Genomic DNA, 17,886 nt, shown 5'->3' on the forward strand with positions numbered 1-17,886 from the left:
TCGGCTACACGTGTCGGCCTTCTGTTGAGCCGCCTCCAAAATCTCTGCGTCAAAGTGTTGAACGCGCTTGGAACAAGCAACCACGATAAAGACGTTAGTCTCCGGGCCTCCCCACTGTGCCATCGCCGATCCCAACTGGCCAGCCTCGGAGGCCTTCTGGGGTATGGAGCTGTGACAGCGGACCCCGGCATTGCGATTCGCATGGCACCAGTATGCCATTCTGAACGCGGTCGTGTCCCTGCTTCCGCGGCATGCAGCACAGTTGAGGACAGTCGACATGCGCATCGCGTTCTACGCTCCAGACGCCAATTCACGTGATGTACCACCGACAACCATGGGCATACCCGCACCGATGCATGTCCTGAAGACCACGCCTAGCCTCTGGCGCTAGGTCCAGTGTGCGTGATGACGTCACTGATCGCGAGTTGCTAGATGCGGAATTCCGAGTTTCTCGGAATGAGTTGTGCTGTGAAAATGCAAACATGTGAACTGAATCGTGACGGTTGAGGACAAAGCATTGACACCGGCAAACACGCTAGCAGCCAGCCACAGTGCTCTTGCTTACCATGGTACCCTTTTGTTGGACCAGTTGCGAGAGAGTGCTCAACAGCCATCTTTGATACATCTCTCCCGGCATTGCGGTCGCATAGAGTCTCTCCTTGAGCAATGCACACACCAGTTGGAAATGTTTAGTCGTACACTTTTGGTCTTGTCGTCAACTCTGGATTTGGAAAATTTCCCCTAGCAGCACTCGTATGCTACATGATAGTTGTAGCCAAGTCCACTCCTGTGCAGATGCCGGCTGATTGTTCTATATTCTCCAGTGGTCGATAGTTGGTAAATTATGCAAGGCAAAAGTAACAGGCTGTTGATCACTAGAGACATGACGCCCAGACAAACCTCGAACGACTGAATTTGAACATAGCAGGAACAGACTTCCAACTAAGTAATGATTCGCAGGTACTCGGTAGTTTGGACGAGGAGATTCGAGTTCTCTTTTTTTTCTTTGGAGAAGGTTTACAGGCTACATTGCATGACATATCGTGGTTGAGCCGCAGGAGGCAGAGAGTGTAGAGGCCGGGAGCGTGAGGGCTAGCGCCAAAAGCCCACGGCGATTCTTCGGGCCGCGCCAATGATGGTCAGGTACGCGGCTCAGCTGTACCAAACAATACACGTACGTTCCTGTAGTTCGACAACCTCAGACACTTTGACACAAAATGCTCGTCTCTCTCACAGTCGGAAAGGTCGACGCCGGAGTAGCCGTGCTACTGACCGAAGACAAGCGTCTTGTGAGCCCCCTCAATGCCTCGCAGCGCCCAGCTCAGCGCAAACGCACCCTTGCAGTTCATCCTGGCTGACGTAGAGCTAGATCGAGTTCCCCTCCATATTGCTACCCCCGGACATCTCGTCTGGCTCTATGGTGGACATTGACGTGGGAAGGAACTACAAAGCCGAAGCCGACGCACAGAAAGCCTTCCACGAGCTCCAGTCTGAGATATTCCGTACCTTTGGCCAGCGCACCCCCTCAGCCCCCGTTCTCAAGTGTCGCAATGCCACCCAGACCTCCGTCGTCCTCGAGTGGGATCCCATCGACATTGCGACAGCCGAACTGCGCAGCCTCACTCTATACCGTAATGGCAACAAGGCCGGCACAATACCCAAGCCGAGCGACGTACACAGCACCAAGCTCAGTGGCCTGGCAGTCGACACCGAGTACCAGTTTCACCTGGTTCTGAAGACTAGTGCGGGCACCTTCAGCAGTGAGAAGCTGTTGGTCCAGACACACAAGATGACAGACTTGTCTGGTATCACCATCACCCCTGGCCACATGCCCGCCGCTCTCCGCGAGTCGCTGCAGCGTTCCGTTGAACGAATCGGCGCTAAAATCGCGGATAACGTGCGCATCGACACCACGCACTTTGTATGCACTGAAGGCAGGGGACCGGCATGGGAAAAGGCAGTCGAGAACAACATCCCTGTAGTCGTGCCAGACTGGGTCATAGGCTGCGAGCGGGAAGGCAGAATTGTTGGTGTGAGGGGCTACTACCTGAACGCAGACCCCAGGTTACGAAGTGTCGGTCCGGGAGGCTCTCAGCAAGCACCTCAACAATCATCACAGCAGCCCCAGCAACAACAGCAGCAGCAACCTAGAAGCCCTGTTATGAGCCCGCGCACAGAGGTGACACCACCCACACCCGAGCAACCAAGGCGCGATCGCGATACAGACGGAGCAGCACCGCCCCCTCCACCACCAAAAGACAACGTCAGTGAAAAGAGCGAGCGGAACTCGATCGAGCCCAAGACGCAAACCGAAGAACAAAAAGCCCGAACCGAAGATCTCAAACCACCATCGGACCAGGAGAAACAGCAGGAGGACAGCGAAGAGGACGATTCCGAGCCTGAACCGAACGATGAGAAGTCTATAGAAGCAAGTTTACCGCAACGGCCAAAGCCTGGGCAGCCATCGGCCGAAGACGACGGTGACGGAGCAAGCTTTCAGGACGTAGAGATTTGAGGCTAAATCACACTGCCGCGTTAATAGTGTTCAAACCTGGCTTTTCGGTCGAATCATTGATTGCAGCCAAGCTTGTAGCATTTAATGATACCAATTCTTGGCACCAGGATGCGGAACCTCTGAGATCTTCGTGTATACGGCCACCCGGCGACTACAACTAGCTAAACTAGTCATAGGCACACAAGTCACATCACGGACCCATTCGCTAACGTACTTGAACGATTCTCATTGGACTGAACCAGCATGTCAGCCCTGTCTCCGACTACCCACCGGATGCTGACAGACATGCCCGGTCGAAGGATCGTGTAAATTCTTATTTAAATTCCACAATGTGCCGTCATGTATTAGTTCCTTCAACTGTCACACCCCCATGCTCGTGACCGCACAATCAAAATCGTAGCAATGGCCCTGTTCCAACTGCCCCCTCAAATAATAACACTGCAAATCCCACTCTTGTACCTAGTCAACGTTCTCACCCTTGCCGTTGGATCCAGGCGTCAATTGCTCCGTGTGAGCATTAGTCTATCACTTATTGTTTTACTCGTCACGCAGTCTCTGTATCGAGAATGGCATGCAGGCTGGGGAAATCACTATGCTATCAACTGCGGAGTATGGAGTTGCGTCTTCACTTATGTTGATTGGGTTTTACTGGGTAGTCCCGAAAAAGAAGGGTGGTACAAAATACAGTACGGCAAGGATGGGAAGAATGGAGATGAAAACAAACACAAGGACAATGATAAGGTGTCAAAGAAGGGTTACGAAGATAAGCCAGGTGGTGCAGGAAGGACATTCCTGAGCAGAATGTGGTGGGCGCTTCGTCTCACCACAACGCCTCGCTACACAGGTTGGAGTAACCAAGTCAAGAACGTGTACATGGAAGTACCAGCCGACTACCCCCGTCTGTACGTACCATGATTTCCAGCTTTCCATTCCTAGCAGGACTAATGTCAACTCAGCACCTTTGTCGCTCGCAAAACCCTGCGAGCCCTCATCTTCTACCTCATGAAAGACGTGATAGTCTCCTACTCCGCCGGCTCTCCTTATGGGTCCTGGGTCGACATCCGCACTATTAAGCCTTTCCAACCCTTCCCACCGTCCTCACCGTTTCTCTCCCGTTTCTGGTATACTTGGATTCATATACTCCTCACAATGACATCAATGGAAATGGCAAACTCGGCTGTCGGTGCTGTGAGTGTAGCTACGCATTTCGCCAACCCACGGGACTGCCCTTCTCTCTTCGGCAAACTTGAAGACTTGTATAGTGTGCGTAGTGCATGGTCGAGGGTATGGCATCAGCAGTGTCGGCGCATCTGCTCCAGTCCTGGTACCTGGCTTACCAGGGATGTGTTGGGTTTGCGCAAGGGCTCTTTCGCGTCCAAATATGTCCAGCTTTTTGTGGCGTTTGGCGTATCTGGGTGGGTTCATGGAGCGGCGAGTATGTTGGTGAATCGTAAGTTTGACGATGATGGCGCGCTCAAGTGCTTTCTCGGACAGGCAGCGATCATCATGCTGGAAGATCACATCATTGACTTTGGAAAGCGGATGGGGTTCAGGGACAGTATCTTCTGGCGTGTGCTGGGGTTTTTGTGGATGATGAGCGCGATAGGGTGGGGTATTGAGGAGTGGTTTGTTAAGACTATTGCGAGGGGTATTTGGGTGCATGACAGAGAGAGAGACTTCCTTGGTATAGGGCCTGGGGTGGTTGCGTAGAATTTTTTGGTTGACTCCTCGAAGAAAGGTCTAGCGAAGCGTGTACTCTTTGATTGTCTTGCCGCTCTCCAGTGCCTCGCCGTGGATGTGACCATGGATGTAAACATGTCCAATATAACTTAACTCACCGCGCCGACCATCCACACGAAGCGAAATGAGAACTAAACAGCCAAAGGGCACTACAACGACGCCGTGGTGGTTCATAAAGCCAGTTCTCATATTTATGGGAAAATTTACAGAGTCTTCAGCTGTCGTGTGTCAGCCAAACTGCAACTCGTTCGCTAGCCACAACAAAGAATCCATTGGACAGCTATCAGTTACTGTCAGTGTTGCGTGCTCAGGGTGGATGAAGCATGTCTGGTGGCAAAACTGTGGCATAATGATAAAAAGCTGGTGACCGGTTCTCGTGACTAGACACGAAGCCCAATTGCCCGGCCGTCTCGAATCTAACCGTGTACGCGCATTTGGCGGGAAACCTACAGCCACTGTACTTATGTCTGTGATAAGAATGAGGATTCTGGTTGAGTTATCTTATGCACAGTGGGCAAAGCATACCAACCGGACATCCGCCCAGCCTAGTCCTCCAAGTGAGCATGCAAAATGGCTCGATCGTAAGGCTCATGTCCCATAACGCCATATATGCATACATGTTTGCAGCTTAATTTACATGCGAACAGCACATCTCATTCCTGTCTCTTTGCATCTATTCATAACCCTTCATAGCCTCGCCTGCCCTCTGCTCGATGTAGTATCCGGGATCCGGTCTCCTCGCGGCGCGCATTTGCTCCTTAGTCATCGGGCTCTTGACTTCTTTGACATCAACCAATTCCTTTATCCTCATGATTTGACCAGCGACGGACTGTGTTACGGGGTGGTAGACGGTCGTCATGCGTTTGCGGAGGCCGAGCGCTTTGAGTACACCTTGCGTCTTCTCAGGCATGCCAATGCCGGAGCGCATGAGTGTTATCCGGAAATAAGACATTGTGGATATGTGACGTGGAGGATAAGTGCCTTCGCGAGATTTCGGCGCGTTTGCGAGCGTGGGTAGAAGTGGTGGGTGACGGGTTGTGGCGTTTGGTGTGTATTTTGTGACAGCGCAGGGGTGGGATAGGCTGGCGAGATGTCAGATTAAAGTGCAACAAATGCCTTGAACAGCTCCGCCTACCGTCTGTATGGATGGATAGCGTCGACGCTCGCCTGCGCGCTTGCGATTACTGTCGTCAGTCAACTTTTCGGACTTTGAAGATATGACGCCTGTCCCGATGGGGCTTAGATCGCCGCGGAATGAAAACCAACATCCTTCGACGTGCGTACTCCACCCTATCCTTCGTACATCTCATATGTGAGATGCTCATAGTATCATGGCCAGCGGACGCCGCTAAGGAAGTGGCGGTGAGAATATGCTGACAGGTGTAATCGCTGCTCCGCGCAGGCGGCTTTCCTTCCGTGTCTCTGGAGACGGTACCTACTGCGAATTCCCACCCCCATCGCAGACATGCATTGGTTTTCAATACTCGGAAGGTACCGCACGCATATAGTCTTCAATATTGTATATTTGACGAATGGGATGCAATGCCTGATACATCCCCTAACTGCATCTACCCGCTTACCTGCACGACCCCAGCAATTTGGTTTTCATGAAATGACACATCGGCAGCATCCCTATACGCCTCTAACAATCCGAAAACCCAAGATTCAAAGCTTTTGTCCTGCCTCCAGTCGAATCAGGAGCCTCCTTGGAGAATCGACTTTTCAATGCCGGATTGGATCTATTGTCGTCACCAATTTTCGATGTCTGCATGTTTTCACTCTTCGTCGATAGTTTATTTTCCTGCTATTCTCATCTTCTTGCGCGATCTCTTCTATTCTAGAGTCTCCGATCAAGACACATCTGTAGTTTCAACTCTGTCTCGCTAAGACCCTTCTACACTGACATGTCTGATCTAGGTATAGATGTTGCGGGTGAATGCAAGTGACCGTGACCTGCATATCAAACGGACATCGATCGGGAAAGGCATTTGAAGCGTTAGGACTGAGGACCTGTACCACATGCACTTGGCCTAAGCTTCTCCACCAAACAAGGAACCCGACTACGGCACTATACTTCGATACTGAATGTATCACGACGGTCCCCACAACCCGGTTTAACCTGCCGACGGCACGAGGCGTTGGATGTCGCTGTCTCTTTGTTGGCTTTCGGGAAGTCAACACTCGAGCAGACGAAACGATGTCCATGTTCCGTCGGGGAAGGAAGCCAACATGGACAACGAACTCCTGATTCAGATGCATTTGTACCGTTTGAACGGCTCTTTTGACCGCCCCTCTGCTTATCAGACGTTATACGGGTGTATAGCGATATAAGAAATGATTCTGGTTCCTACTGTAATGATGTCTCCAGAAAAGTTCCCGTTCTTAAGTTTCTGATCACCATTCCTGGAATACGTCTTACAATCCTACAAAGAAGGTCACCTCCAGCAGAACATCTCGTTAGCTACATTCTATATCCAACCAGAGCTTGTCTTTGGAGACGCATCGAATCAAGTGTCACCATGACAGGTAAGCTTTCAGATTATCGCAAGTTTTTCCAAAATCATATACTGATATCAAAAACAGCACTATACACGCTCACGCAGCCCCATCCTATCTATGCACCATCTGGGTCAACTTCTGCTCCTACTGCCTGGCCACCTCAAGTCTACCGCGTGCACCGCACAAGCTCTCAGACTCGATACTCCTTCTCCACAGGCTTCAGTTCTAAGAACCAAACCACCATCGTCAACTACACCTCTGCACTGTCTCGATTTGGCCTTGCCCACCTCAATCAGCAAACCAACATCTCCTCTCCCTTCATCAGCGTCTATGACAACCTAGCTCACGCAGAGGCAGTAGCCAAACACTTTGGTGAGCGGTACGGCGAAGATACGTGGGTCGTTACGGTGGATCCGGCCCATTTTGCTCGGGGTCCAGTGTTTCGTGCGATGGATATACTAAAGGACAGTGCTGGTGGTAAGGATGCAAATGCCGAGTGGCTGCATTATGGGGAGTATCTGGTCATGTATCGCATCCCACCCCAGGCGATACGCGATGAAACGCCTGTTTGCCGGGGTGCGGATCAGCGGTGGAGAGCTGTCGGTGTTATTGGCGGTAGCAAGTAGGTGTGGTGGTGGTGGTGGTGGTGGTGGATAGCAACACTGATACGACCAGATGGTTGGAGCGTACTTCAGCTGCTTACCAGGCTCGGCTACGTCTGCACGCGTTGTCGAGCCTATTTTCCTTTGTCTTTGAGGTGGTCGTTGATGATTTTGTTGGAGTTCTGTTTGTTCGATAGTCCACCTCCTAATTTTGGCTCTCACTCTCGCGAAAGCTCGTTACAGCTTCTAGCCGATGGAAAGCCTGACTGAAACACCAATCGATCCCACTCCAGAGTGCCTTGATGCCTAACCACAGCGGAAAATATTCAAACCCATGCGTTGGCTCTTCTTCAGGTAGTAAAATCGGGGCAGTGATCTTATAAGCGGCAGCAAGGCTTTTATCTCGTAGCGATGAACGAGAACTATTGTTGCGTCATTGAGGTGATTTTGGAAAGAAATTAAGCCGAAGCTTTGAGTGCGGAATTTGCGAAGGCATGGTGGGAACGAGTGCGCTGTGTCGGATATCGTTGTCAGTTATGAAATCTAATAATAGATTTTGAAGATGTGGTGTATATGAAACCGCCTGTAGTGTGGGTGGCAAGAACATACAAAGTTCTAAACCCAATGGAAGTATATGCGCGTGACTAGGAAATTTGCATTGTTGATTACATCGAACAGCTCTGATAGGGACCGCGTAGTGGCTGTGATGTGTGAAGTTTGGTATTGGTTCACAGGCCCACGGTACTAGTTACCGCCCCGAGAAGTATCATACGTGTGAGCTGAACTGAGCTCCCGATACCTTAAACTAATCAAGGCTGATCTCTCAACTCCTTGGAGCGCCCCTAGCCCTGGACCCGAGCATTGTCGCCACGTGCCCATCATCGCTTTGCACTGCCTGCATGGCGTTACGAACATACCACCTAGCGCAGACGACTAGCACAAAGGCCATCAGCGAAGTGTCAGACACGTCGGTAGGCCATGTGTTCATGAGGAGATATGCATCAGCTTTCTCGTGTTAGCATTCAACTCAAGACAGACAAACGAAGTTTACTCACGTCCCATGGCGTACTCAATAACCTTAAATAGGTTTCTTACGGTATGAGAATGCTGACGATACCTAGGTATATAGCATGTATAAGTAAAGTAGCTAGTTGAGTGACTTGGGCTTGGGCACTTTGGCACTTTACTGGCTTATCCGCATCTGCCAAATCGCAGCTACAGCGACGAAGAATCTGATTATCACCATTTGCAAGCATAAGCCTGCAAGAATGACGCCTTCGCTGAGGTTCGCACTGGAGTTGCTATTGCTGCCTGCGAGAATACCACCCTCTGTGCAGAACATGGACCCACCAAAGGATAGCTCTTAACCTCAACCGAGATGGCATGCTGCTCAAGAATGGCAGCCATCTTCAACCATATTTGTAAAGCCCCCTCGTGTGTATCGCCCAAATAACAGCTCGCCAAAGAGCACGCTTGCCGTGACCGCAAACAGAAACCCGATATTGTAAGTCATGACAGCAAGCATCCTAACGAAGTATTAGTATTGCGGTCAATTCTGCTACAGTTTTCGTCAAAGACATACAGAACATAGCCAATCAGTGCTCGAACAAATTCTAAAGCAGCGCTTATCCCATCTTTTCTTATGCTCCAGGGTGCTTGCGCTATCCAGAAACTCTTTGAGGATACGTGTCGGTGTCGTGAGAGGCCAATTTCCTCAGCCTCTATTAATCGCGGTTCTGCCGGACTCAAGGGCTCGATCTCTTGCCTCTCTTTATCATCCATGTCAAAAGGCTGCTGTCGTACGGCACGGCTCCATTGTCGAGCATGGCCGCGAACATCATGACCGAGCTTCTCCGTGTTAGGTATGGATGGCAAGGTGCTCTTAGTCTCGTGCTGTCCTTTCCATTTCATCTCCAACTGGCTTTTGAGCGCACTAAGGAATCGGTTGAAGATACCCAGGAAAAAGAGAAAGAAGATAGTCAACACATAGGTTGCCGTTGTTGTCGTTGTCCATTCGGTGAACCATAGGGTGACATGCGTACTGCTCGAGAAGGTCGATGCCATTCCAGACATGCTCATGGCTGGTATAGAGGATTGAGGACTTGCGGCTGACATGTGATGTGTATGAGCAGAGGTCGAGGCTGGTGTTGACACCCCCATGTTCATCTCCATCATTGTATCCGTATGACTCGATATTGAGACGTCATTAATTAGCCTGTATGGGCATCAGATCCCAAAGAAAGAGTTGAAGAGACTGAAAAGGCCGATCCTGCAGTGCGAAGGATATGTCAACTGTCACGATGTCAAAGAGAAAATCTCTTGGTTATGGACCACAATTAAGAGATGCAAGACGACGACAATCGCCAAGATCGCTAGGGACTATGATACGCAGATGTATGCCACCAGATGAGCAGATTTGAGGGCATAGGCACGCTACGGCCCGCAATGCGGATTCACCACAGTCCGTTTTTAGATTCATCGCAATGGTACTTATGGAGCTTGATTGCGCTGTCTCTAGGATTTCATGTCGCTACGGTGTCGGCCTTGAGCTGATGATGAGTTGCAGCTTTAAGCCATTTACTAGAATAATGTCAGCAGGCTCTGCCAGCAAGGATCGTCAAATATCCTCCGATATAAAAAAGCAATGTAAACTGTTCCGAACTTCGCATGACCGATCATGACGTCTACAGTGCATGTGTCTCTGTCGCAAACCAATTCTCTGTATAGGCAGGCCTCTGTTAATACTATCAGCTTGAGACCAGATTGCAATACGTCCGCCAACGTTGCAGATCTACACATTCCTCCCACACACATCAGGTTCGACGCAGATCAAGGCTTCTAGAGCCTGGGTTTAGTAAGGAAAGTCTCCCAGAGTCCAGGTAGATAGGCATGCGGCCCCACTGATACTCCTTTCTAAGACGGAAGATGTGAAGTCGCGGAGACATTCGCCGCTCTCGGGCTCCAATGTTGCGATCCGCTACGTCTAAATGGACAGCTGTCTCGGTGTTTCGATGGTGGTACAACGGTGTTAAGGTCGGCCAGAGAGGCGTTCACGGTCGTGTGATGAGGAGCTGTGGCCGCTATAGCGAACCCTTAACGGAAAATGCCACTAGTGCACCGCCATACTGCCCTGCCACGACGCGCATGTTTGCGGCGTATGCAGCCCCATCTGAGGTGGCTCCACCGGCGCGGTTTCATCTCGTGGCTCTGTGCGTGGAGATCGCATGTTGACGAACGTGAAAGGCAGAGGACGCAAGGGGAGACGAACGAACAAAGATACGCAACTCGTGTCATGTAGGAGATATATCTAGCGTGCTCGGACCGTCGCTTGATCTGGAATGAACGTTGGCCGGGTGTGGAGTGGAGTTAGAAGCAAGGCGCCCGTGCTTTCGAAGGTTGGTGGCCCAAAATGAAGCCAAGACAGGCGGGAGATGTGCAACAAAGGTTATTCACCAATTAAACACCGGCTGTAGTTTCCCCTGCTTTTCGAGTCCGGATACGTGGTTGCGAAAACGGTCAGATTGTCAGATGTAGAACGTGACGGAGTCAAGGGCCGATGCAAGTTCACGGGGGAGATGCACACATATTGGGCGCATTGACTTAGAACGCGTCGATGTGATGATGATATCCAACACTCGAGGCCAGGGCCATGCTGGCGATGATACGAAGCCTGTGCCCCGAGCGCCATGCATGCACGGCTGCTACCGAATGGCGCAGTCAAAGTTATCAACATTGCTGTCTACGACGAAACTTTTGTTTGCTGTACATAATTTCTTCTGACACGCGACCCTTTGCCCTTGCACTACCAAAGCCACATTGTAATAACGCTCGCTCAGCTTCAACGTCGGACGTGCCCCGCTGACTGTAATAAGGTTCTGGACAGCATCCCCAGATTTCCCATCGGTAATCCCATCAGGGGCATCCTGTGCAGCGCACCCATCGGCACCCGAATCTGAAACTCTCTGGAAGAGCCCCCGAAACATACAACCTACCGTCAACTGCTCGTGATGCTCTGTCGCCGACTCCCCCCAATATAGCCCGACACGTCTGGTGCCATGCCGAGCTGGAGACCGCTCCCGCGCATCGCGTTCGCAATATGCATATACCCCTTCCAGCCCTCGTCGCCCGCCGACCTACCCCTCGAGATCGGTGACGAATTGTACATAATCGAGCAGGGTGGCCAGGATGGATCATGGTATCGAGGATACTTGGTGGCGCCGCCCTCGCTGCTGGCCGGCTTGACGAGTGTGAAGGGCCAAACGCTCGAAGCACGCGTATTCTCTGGCATATTCCCACGGGCATGCGTCGAGGTGCGTGAGGTGCTAGGAGAAGGCAAGGACACGGCGAACCAAGAAGCTGCGAACGATTCAGGGCGTGGAAGTCAGTACGCGCATCCGACTAACGGCATCGTGACGCCCACCGAAAGCACACGCGCGACCTCTCCTTTTGCAAAAGGCTCTGGGCCCAATGCGCGACGAGCCTCGAAGAGTGACACCGTCTCTGTGCTGCCCTCATCCCTGATCCGCCCACTGTCACAGCGCAAGTCTGCCCGAAAGCGCGCTGGCAGCACCCATTCGCAATGGACCTCCCGCGAAGAACACCTCCAGCAACTAATGCTTCCTCTCTCACCGATATCAGACCCGACCGCCCCCCGACCGCCCGCGCCCGTGCCCATGCTGAAGATTGGTGATGAGACGCCTACATCAGCCCAAGAGCCATTGGTCGACGAAATCGCGTCCTGCCTTCGAGAATGGCATTCCACAAAGGTACACGAGCTGCTGCTAGCACGCAAGTATGGTTCGTTGGACAAGATGTCGAGGCTAGTGAACCGCCTGGACACGGCACGCCGCCAGCTGTTGCACAAGGTGCTCACGGCCAAAGAGCTGGAAAAGGTACGCGAAGCGACCGTCTGGGATCTCGTGGCGGGCAACAAGATGCTCTGTGGGGATGTCATTGTGCGCAGCCCCTCGCAGCGTGGCCGCATCCTGACGGGCGACGACTCGGCTATCGAAGTTACGAAACTGCAGTCCATGATGAGTTTGCTGGACAGCAGACCAACAGCTCAGGTCGATGAGCACAACCTACACCATTTGTTCGTCAGTCTGAAAAATGTGGTGGGGGACGTCGTACAAGGCGCGGCTCAGATCAGCATGTACCTGTGCCTGAAGGCGCCGGGGTCAGCACCACAACCACTTTCGGAGGCGTACTCTTTTGATTTGACTGGGCGAGACGGAGCAGCCGTGTCCTTGAGCGGCGACAAACTCCGCGCATTGCTTGTAGACCTCAGTCTGACCGACATTGGCGAAGGCGCAGGATCAGGTACTACATTGTATCTTGTCTTCAGGCTGATGACAAACGAGCCACTTCGTTCGGCGACAACAGCAGCAGCAGAAAAGGTAGGCACGAGCAAGGATACAGCACCAAGCAAAGGGTCTACAGTGCAGCCTTCCCAACAAGGCAGCATCAAGGGTGGAAGGCGCAGCGTGATGTTCGGCTCTAAGAGGAAGGAATCAACCAACTCCCGACACACCGAATCACGGCATACAGACTCTTCGGACGAACGCCGCCGCCCAAGCCTTGAACAGACTCGATCGCAGAATTCCGATACGCGGCCAGGCTCCTCAGCAACCGCAAGCACACGAGCCCGGGCTCTCTCTCGAGACCAGAAGACACTCAAGAGGTCTGTTGCAGTCGGCGTAGTATCTGTGAATCAGATACTACAGTCCAAGTCAGAGGCGGACCAAACCGTCAGGATGTACAGCACTGCAGTGGCTGGAGAGGACATCTTAGAGAGTGATGGTGGCTGGGACAGCGTGTTGCCAGAACTATACCCAAGCGCCAGTGGCAAGTACAAGTTGAGCGCGCACATTAGCCGACTTACCATACACCTGAAGGCCTTTGTCCACGCCGATGCCGAGGGTCTGATTGAGAAGATCCCCACCATGTTGCACAACATCAGGCAATGTCGGAAGATTGGATTCTCAGGTGCGCCAACCAAGCCACGCAGTGACATCTACCTCACGCTTGTCGAGCCTTTCCTCCCAAAGAACGCGTTCCTGGCTCACCCGAAGACTGGTACCGTTCCGCTGGTGCAGACCTCTCCAATGACTAACCTCCAGCTCACGATCGAGGTCCGGAAAAGCTCTGGAGAGCGCATTGAGGGGTGCATCTACCCTTCAACTAACAGCGCAGGCCATACAGCCTGGCGCACCACAGCAGCCCAGCGCGGCGAGGGCTGGAACTCGACAATCCGTCTTGCTATTGACCCCCAGGACGTACCCGGATCACACTTAGTCATGAGCGTTGCCGATGCGCCAGGATTTCCATTTGCCCTTTGCTGGATGCCTCTTTGGAATCAAGACGCCTTTGCTCGTGATGGCGACCATGCTTTAACGCTGTACAGATACGACGAATACACATCGGGTATGATTGCCGGCAAAGGTGCATACCTTGGTCTGCCATGGAGTGCTAAGAAGAAGGACGAGCATGTCATGGGCCCCATGGCATCTGTTCATGTCAAGACCTTCCTGTGCAGTACACGATACTCTCAAGATCCGACTATCTTGGGTCTCATCAAGTGGCAGGAGCAACCACCAGGAGAGCTTGTAGGACTGTTGCGCCGCTTTAACTTTGTTCCAGAGATAGAGATCGTCAAGCTGCTGAGCGAAGTTTTCGATGCCCTGTTCGCCATTCAAAGCCATTACGCCGGTAGTGACGAATACGAGGATCTGGTCTTCAATGCCGTCGTCATAGTACTAGGCATAGTACACGACAGACGCTTCAACCTTGAGCCTCTGGTGGACCAGTATGCACGAACCAAAGTGTTTCATTCTCTTGTTACTTCGTGCCTGATGCAAAGCCTTGGTCGACTTCTCGCCAAACCTACAGACTCTGAGATTTCTCGACGATTGCGCGCCACGTTCAAAGTCGGCAAACTCATCATGAAGTTCCTGGTCAACGCACGGGAGAAGCAGAAAGCGAAAGAAGAGAGCATTGGCATCAAGGATCGGACTCAGTTCAGTAAAGAGATGAAGACGCTCTTTACATCGCTGCAAGCGCTGATGGAAAATCCCTCGCCTGTTCTCATCGGAACCAAAACCCTCCTCGTACAGAACCTTCACTCGTGGCTTCCCGAACTTGACGGATGTATGCCGGCCACAGAGGTCTTCAAGCTTACGGCAGGCTTCGTTGACTCATGCTCCAAAGTACAGGGAAAGCTGATTCTCTACAAGCTTCTCTTGATACACCACCTCTCTGACCTTCAGATCTTCAGGTCTCCGGACGTACGTCGCCTGCTTTTAGCAAGTACTGTTCAGTGGTTAGCGCCATACTGGGGTAGAGTGGAGACTGTCACCGACCAGTGGAAGGATCAAGTCCGTCTCTGCTGTTCCGTGGTTGCGTCGCAGGTTGAAGAGCTAGGAAAAGAAGCTTGCGAGTACATGCCAAAGCTCGTAGACTCATACCGCGCAATTCAAGCCACCCCTCGGCCGGCTAAGAAGACACTCTCGCTGCTCTTCCCAACGAGTTATCCATTCCAATCACGAGCGGCGACTGCCGAAGCTCCGTTTGACGAGGCAATGGCCGAGATATCAGCTGTACTCGCCGCTATGTCTAGCCTACCTATCCTCTTACAGCCCGAGCTGCCCAAGGAAGAATCAGCAGAGTTCCTCTTCACCATACTGCAGGTCTACATATCGATTCTGGATTGCGAGGCTTACCCTAGCTCATGGCTGAGTGTACACATCTACCATCATAAAGCCACCATGCGTGCATTAGAGAAGCTTTTCAACATCTTGCATGACTCTTTCCTCCCACTCCCTGATGAGGCCGATAGCTTCAATACAGAACTCTGGCGAGCTTTCTTCGATGCGCTGTTAAAACTCGTCGGTAGCGATGCTCTCGCGCTTGAGACTTTTCCGGAGCAGAAACGACGCGCTGTGTGGAAGATTGCTGGCGATGTTCGCGAGCATGGCGCCGACCTGCTACAACGTAGCTGGGAAGCGATTGGTTGGGAGGCCAGCGCTGAAGATAAGGGTCAATACGGGCTTGAAAAGATGGGTGGTTTCCAAGTGCAATACGTGCCCGGACTTGTTGCGCCTATCGTTGAGCTCTGTCTCAGTGTACATGAGGGCCTTCGCAGTGTAGCCATTGAAGTGCTGCAAACGATGATTATCAGCGAGTGGACGCTCAGCGAGGATCTTGCTCTTGTACAAGCCGAGATGATCGATTGTCTGGACAATCTCTTCAAAACGAAACACTTGACCGAGGCGGTCTTGCAAAAGCACTTCATCCAGGAGCTGGTAGAACTGTTCGAGCCTCTTGCTCAGGATCCGGAAGAACCATTGCTAGCAGCTTTGAAAGACCTTATTTCGACCATAGATGAGCTACTGGACCTTCTCGTTGCTGTGCATAGCACCGACGCAGCTGGTGAAGTCTTCCACATCATGGACACTCTGCATCTTATGGAGTTCCTGAAGGACATGCAGAAAGAAGATATCTACATCCGTTATGTGCATCAGCTTGTGGAATTGCAGGTGGATGCGGGAAACTACACGGAAGCAGGTCTTGCGCTCAGATTACATGCCGAGCTTTACGAATGGGATCCGAACTCGACTGTGGATCCGCTGACCGAACCCAACATGCCGCCGCAGCCTGCGTTTGAACGTAAAGAGCAGCTGTACTTCCAAATGATCGATCACTACGAAACCGGACAGTCATGGAACAATGCGTTAGCCGCCTACACGGAGCTCGCAGCCCAGTATGAACACAACATATTCGACTTCGCCAAGTTGGCTCGTGCACAGCACGCTATGGCAAAGATTCACGAAAGTATTGCAAAGGGCGAACGTTCGAATCCACGTTACTTCCGCGTAGTATACAAGGGTTTAGGGTTTCCGCCAGGACTTCGAGACAAGCAATTCATCTTTGAGGGATCGTCCAACGACCGGTTGGCATCATTTACGGATCGAATGCAGCAACAACATCCTTCAGCGCAAATCGTCAACCTAGGTGGAGAGCAAGACCTCGAGGGCCAGTACTTGCAGATCTACCCTGTAAGTCCACAGAAGGACCTTACTCATCCGATCTACCAACGGGCGAAGGTGTCTCAATCCGTCAAGGACTACTATTTACTGTCTCGTCCGTCGCATTTCACATCGGCATCTCGTCGATCGCCGTCTACCGTCAACGCAAGAGATGCAGCAGCAGAGAAAACGCTCTACACTACGGCAGAGAGTTTTCCTACGATTCTGCGAAGAAGTGAGATAGTAGCGGTTGGTACAGTGACACTTACACCACTGCAAATGGCCATTGAGCGAACCTCGCGCAAGACTGGGGAGCTCCTTGCAATCGAGAAACGAATTACGGATGGCGATGACACTACATTCAACACACTGACTCAAGAGCTCATGTACGCAGTAGATATGAATTCCCGGGACTGTGTTGCGAACTATCATGATTTGCTGCCTCCTCCAAGTGAAGAGGATGACGAGGAAGATGGTGAAAACGCACGACGGCCCAATCCGCTGGAAAACGGCTTACGGGTGGCGCTGATTGACTACGCTCTGGTCATCCGTCGCTGCCTGTCGTTGTATGTGAGGCCTGCCCAGCAAGCCACCAAATCAGACCTCACGCAGCGTATGTACAGTGTCATTCCTACTTCGGCTGGCAACTAACTATTTCAGGCTTCGAATCAGCCTTTTTTCGCGAGTTGTCTACGCTACTCCCACCGAACATGGCACCAACACTACGCTCGCCTACCGGCTCGTGGCTCGCAGCAGCTACCTCTCGCTCTCAGATAGCGAGTCCGACGCCCGATGAGGCCCAAGTGAACGGCGATAGGGGAACGTCACCGGTTCTCAACGGTCGGGCTTCCCGACAAGACAAGAAGAGGCTCAGTCTAGCCTTTCTGACGAAGGAGTTCCTCATGGGTGAGCCCGAGAAGGAGAAGGAGAAGGAAAAGGAAAAGGATGCCAAACCTGAAAAACCCTCGGCCGACGACGATGCGTCAACGACAGTGTCATCGCGAAGTCGCAGCAAGGAGACGCACACGAGAAACCGCTTAAGTCTGAGCTTCCTCAACCATACGCCAAGCTCGCCTCAACCAGAAGCGTTGCCGAGCTTCTCCAGCCAGGCACCGACAAACCGAAGCGACGCCAGCCTCCAGCGACAAGCTAGCCAGAAGCGGCCAGAAACAATCAAGAGCCAAAAGAGCGACAAATCGCTGTCTTCACGTACCGACAGCGTGAAGAAGAGGCTTAGCTTCATGAATATCTCGAAGAAGAGCAGTAAGAGCAGTGTCCGGGGACGCGTTGATGATACCCTGGTGGAGGAGTAGTCCTTTGTAATTTCTTTCACTTTTGCACATGCTAGTTGGCTTGACTTCGCGGCAACTCACGAGTTGTCTAATGCTTGTTTTCAATAGAGTAGGGAATATAGGGGGCCGACTGGCGATCTGAGGGGGTTCAATGGGCACATTCGTCTGGATACCTGCGAGGCACGCATATTTGTACAAGGTTGGCGATGTTTTTG

At 52.0% G+C, this 17,886-nt stretch overlaps 5 protein-coding genes across 5 annotated transcripts; 4 read left to right on the top strand and 1 right to left on the bottom strand.

Moving 5' to 3' along the window:
- Window positions 1-1,217: 1,217 nt before the first annotated feature.
- On the top strand, window positions 1,218-2,515 carry J4E82_005214 (uncharacterized protein; the record flags this gene model as incomplete). Its single annotated transcript, XM_051731483.1, has 2 exons — window positions 1,218-1,289; window positions 1,370-2,515. The coding sequence occupies 2 exons, from the start codon at window positions 1,218-1,220 to the stop codon at window positions 2,513-2,515; spliced, it is 1,218 nt and encodes a 405-aa protein (XP_051588673.1).
- Window positions 2,516-2,917: 402 nt separating this feature from the next.
- J4E82_005215 (uncharacterized protein) lies at window positions 2,918-4,225 on the top strand (the record flags this gene model as incomplete). The annotated part of the gene is made up of 2 exons (XM_051731484.1): window positions 2,918-3,417; window positions 3,472-4,225. 2 exons carry the CDS (start codon window positions 2,918-2,920, stop codon window positions 4,223-4,225), a joined length of 1,254 nt encoding a protein of 417 aa, XP_051588674.1.
- Window positions 4,226-4,928: 703 nt separating this feature from the next.
- J4E82_005216 (uncharacterized protein) lies at window positions 4,929-5,207 on the bottom strand (the record flags this gene model as incomplete). The annotated part of the gene is made up of 1 exon (XM_051731485.1): window positions 4,929-5,207. The coding sequence occupies one exon, from the start codon at window positions 5,205-5,207 to the stop codon at window positions 4,929-4,931; it is 279 nt and encodes a 92-aa protein (XP_051588675.1).
- A 1,567-nt stretch (window positions 5,208-6,774) lies between these two features.
- J4E82_005217 (uncharacterized protein) lies at window positions 6,775-7,380 on the top strand (the record flags this gene model as incomplete). The annotated part of the gene is made up of 2 exons (XM_051731486.1): window positions 6,775-6,781; window positions 6,839-7,380. The coding sequence occupies 2 exons, from the start codon at window positions 6,775-6,777 to the stop codon at window positions 7,378-7,380; spliced, it is 549 nt and encodes a 182-aa protein (XP_051588676.1).
- A 4,031-nt stretch (window positions 7,381-11,411) lies between these two features.
- J4E82_005218 (uncharacterized protein) lies at window positions 11,412-17,692 on the top strand (the record flags this gene model as incomplete). The annotated part of the gene is made up of 2 exons (XM_051731487.1): window positions 11,412-16,992; window positions 17,040-17,692. 2 exons carry the CDS (start codon window positions 11,412-11,414, stop codon window positions 17,690-17,692), a joined length of 6,234 nt encoding a protein of 2,077 aa, XP_051588677.1.
- Window positions 17,693-17,886: the final 194 nt, after the last annotated feature.

The sequence above is a fragment of the Alternaria postmessia genome (genome assembly GCF_024291825.1).
Source record: "Alternaria postmessia strain BMP 2775 chromosome Unknown scaffold_27, whole genome shotgun sequence".
In the NCBI taxonomy this organism is placed as follows: domain Eukaryota; kingdom Fungi; phylum Ascomycota; class Dothideomycetes; order Pleosporales; family Pleosporaceae; genus Alternaria; species Alternaria postmessia.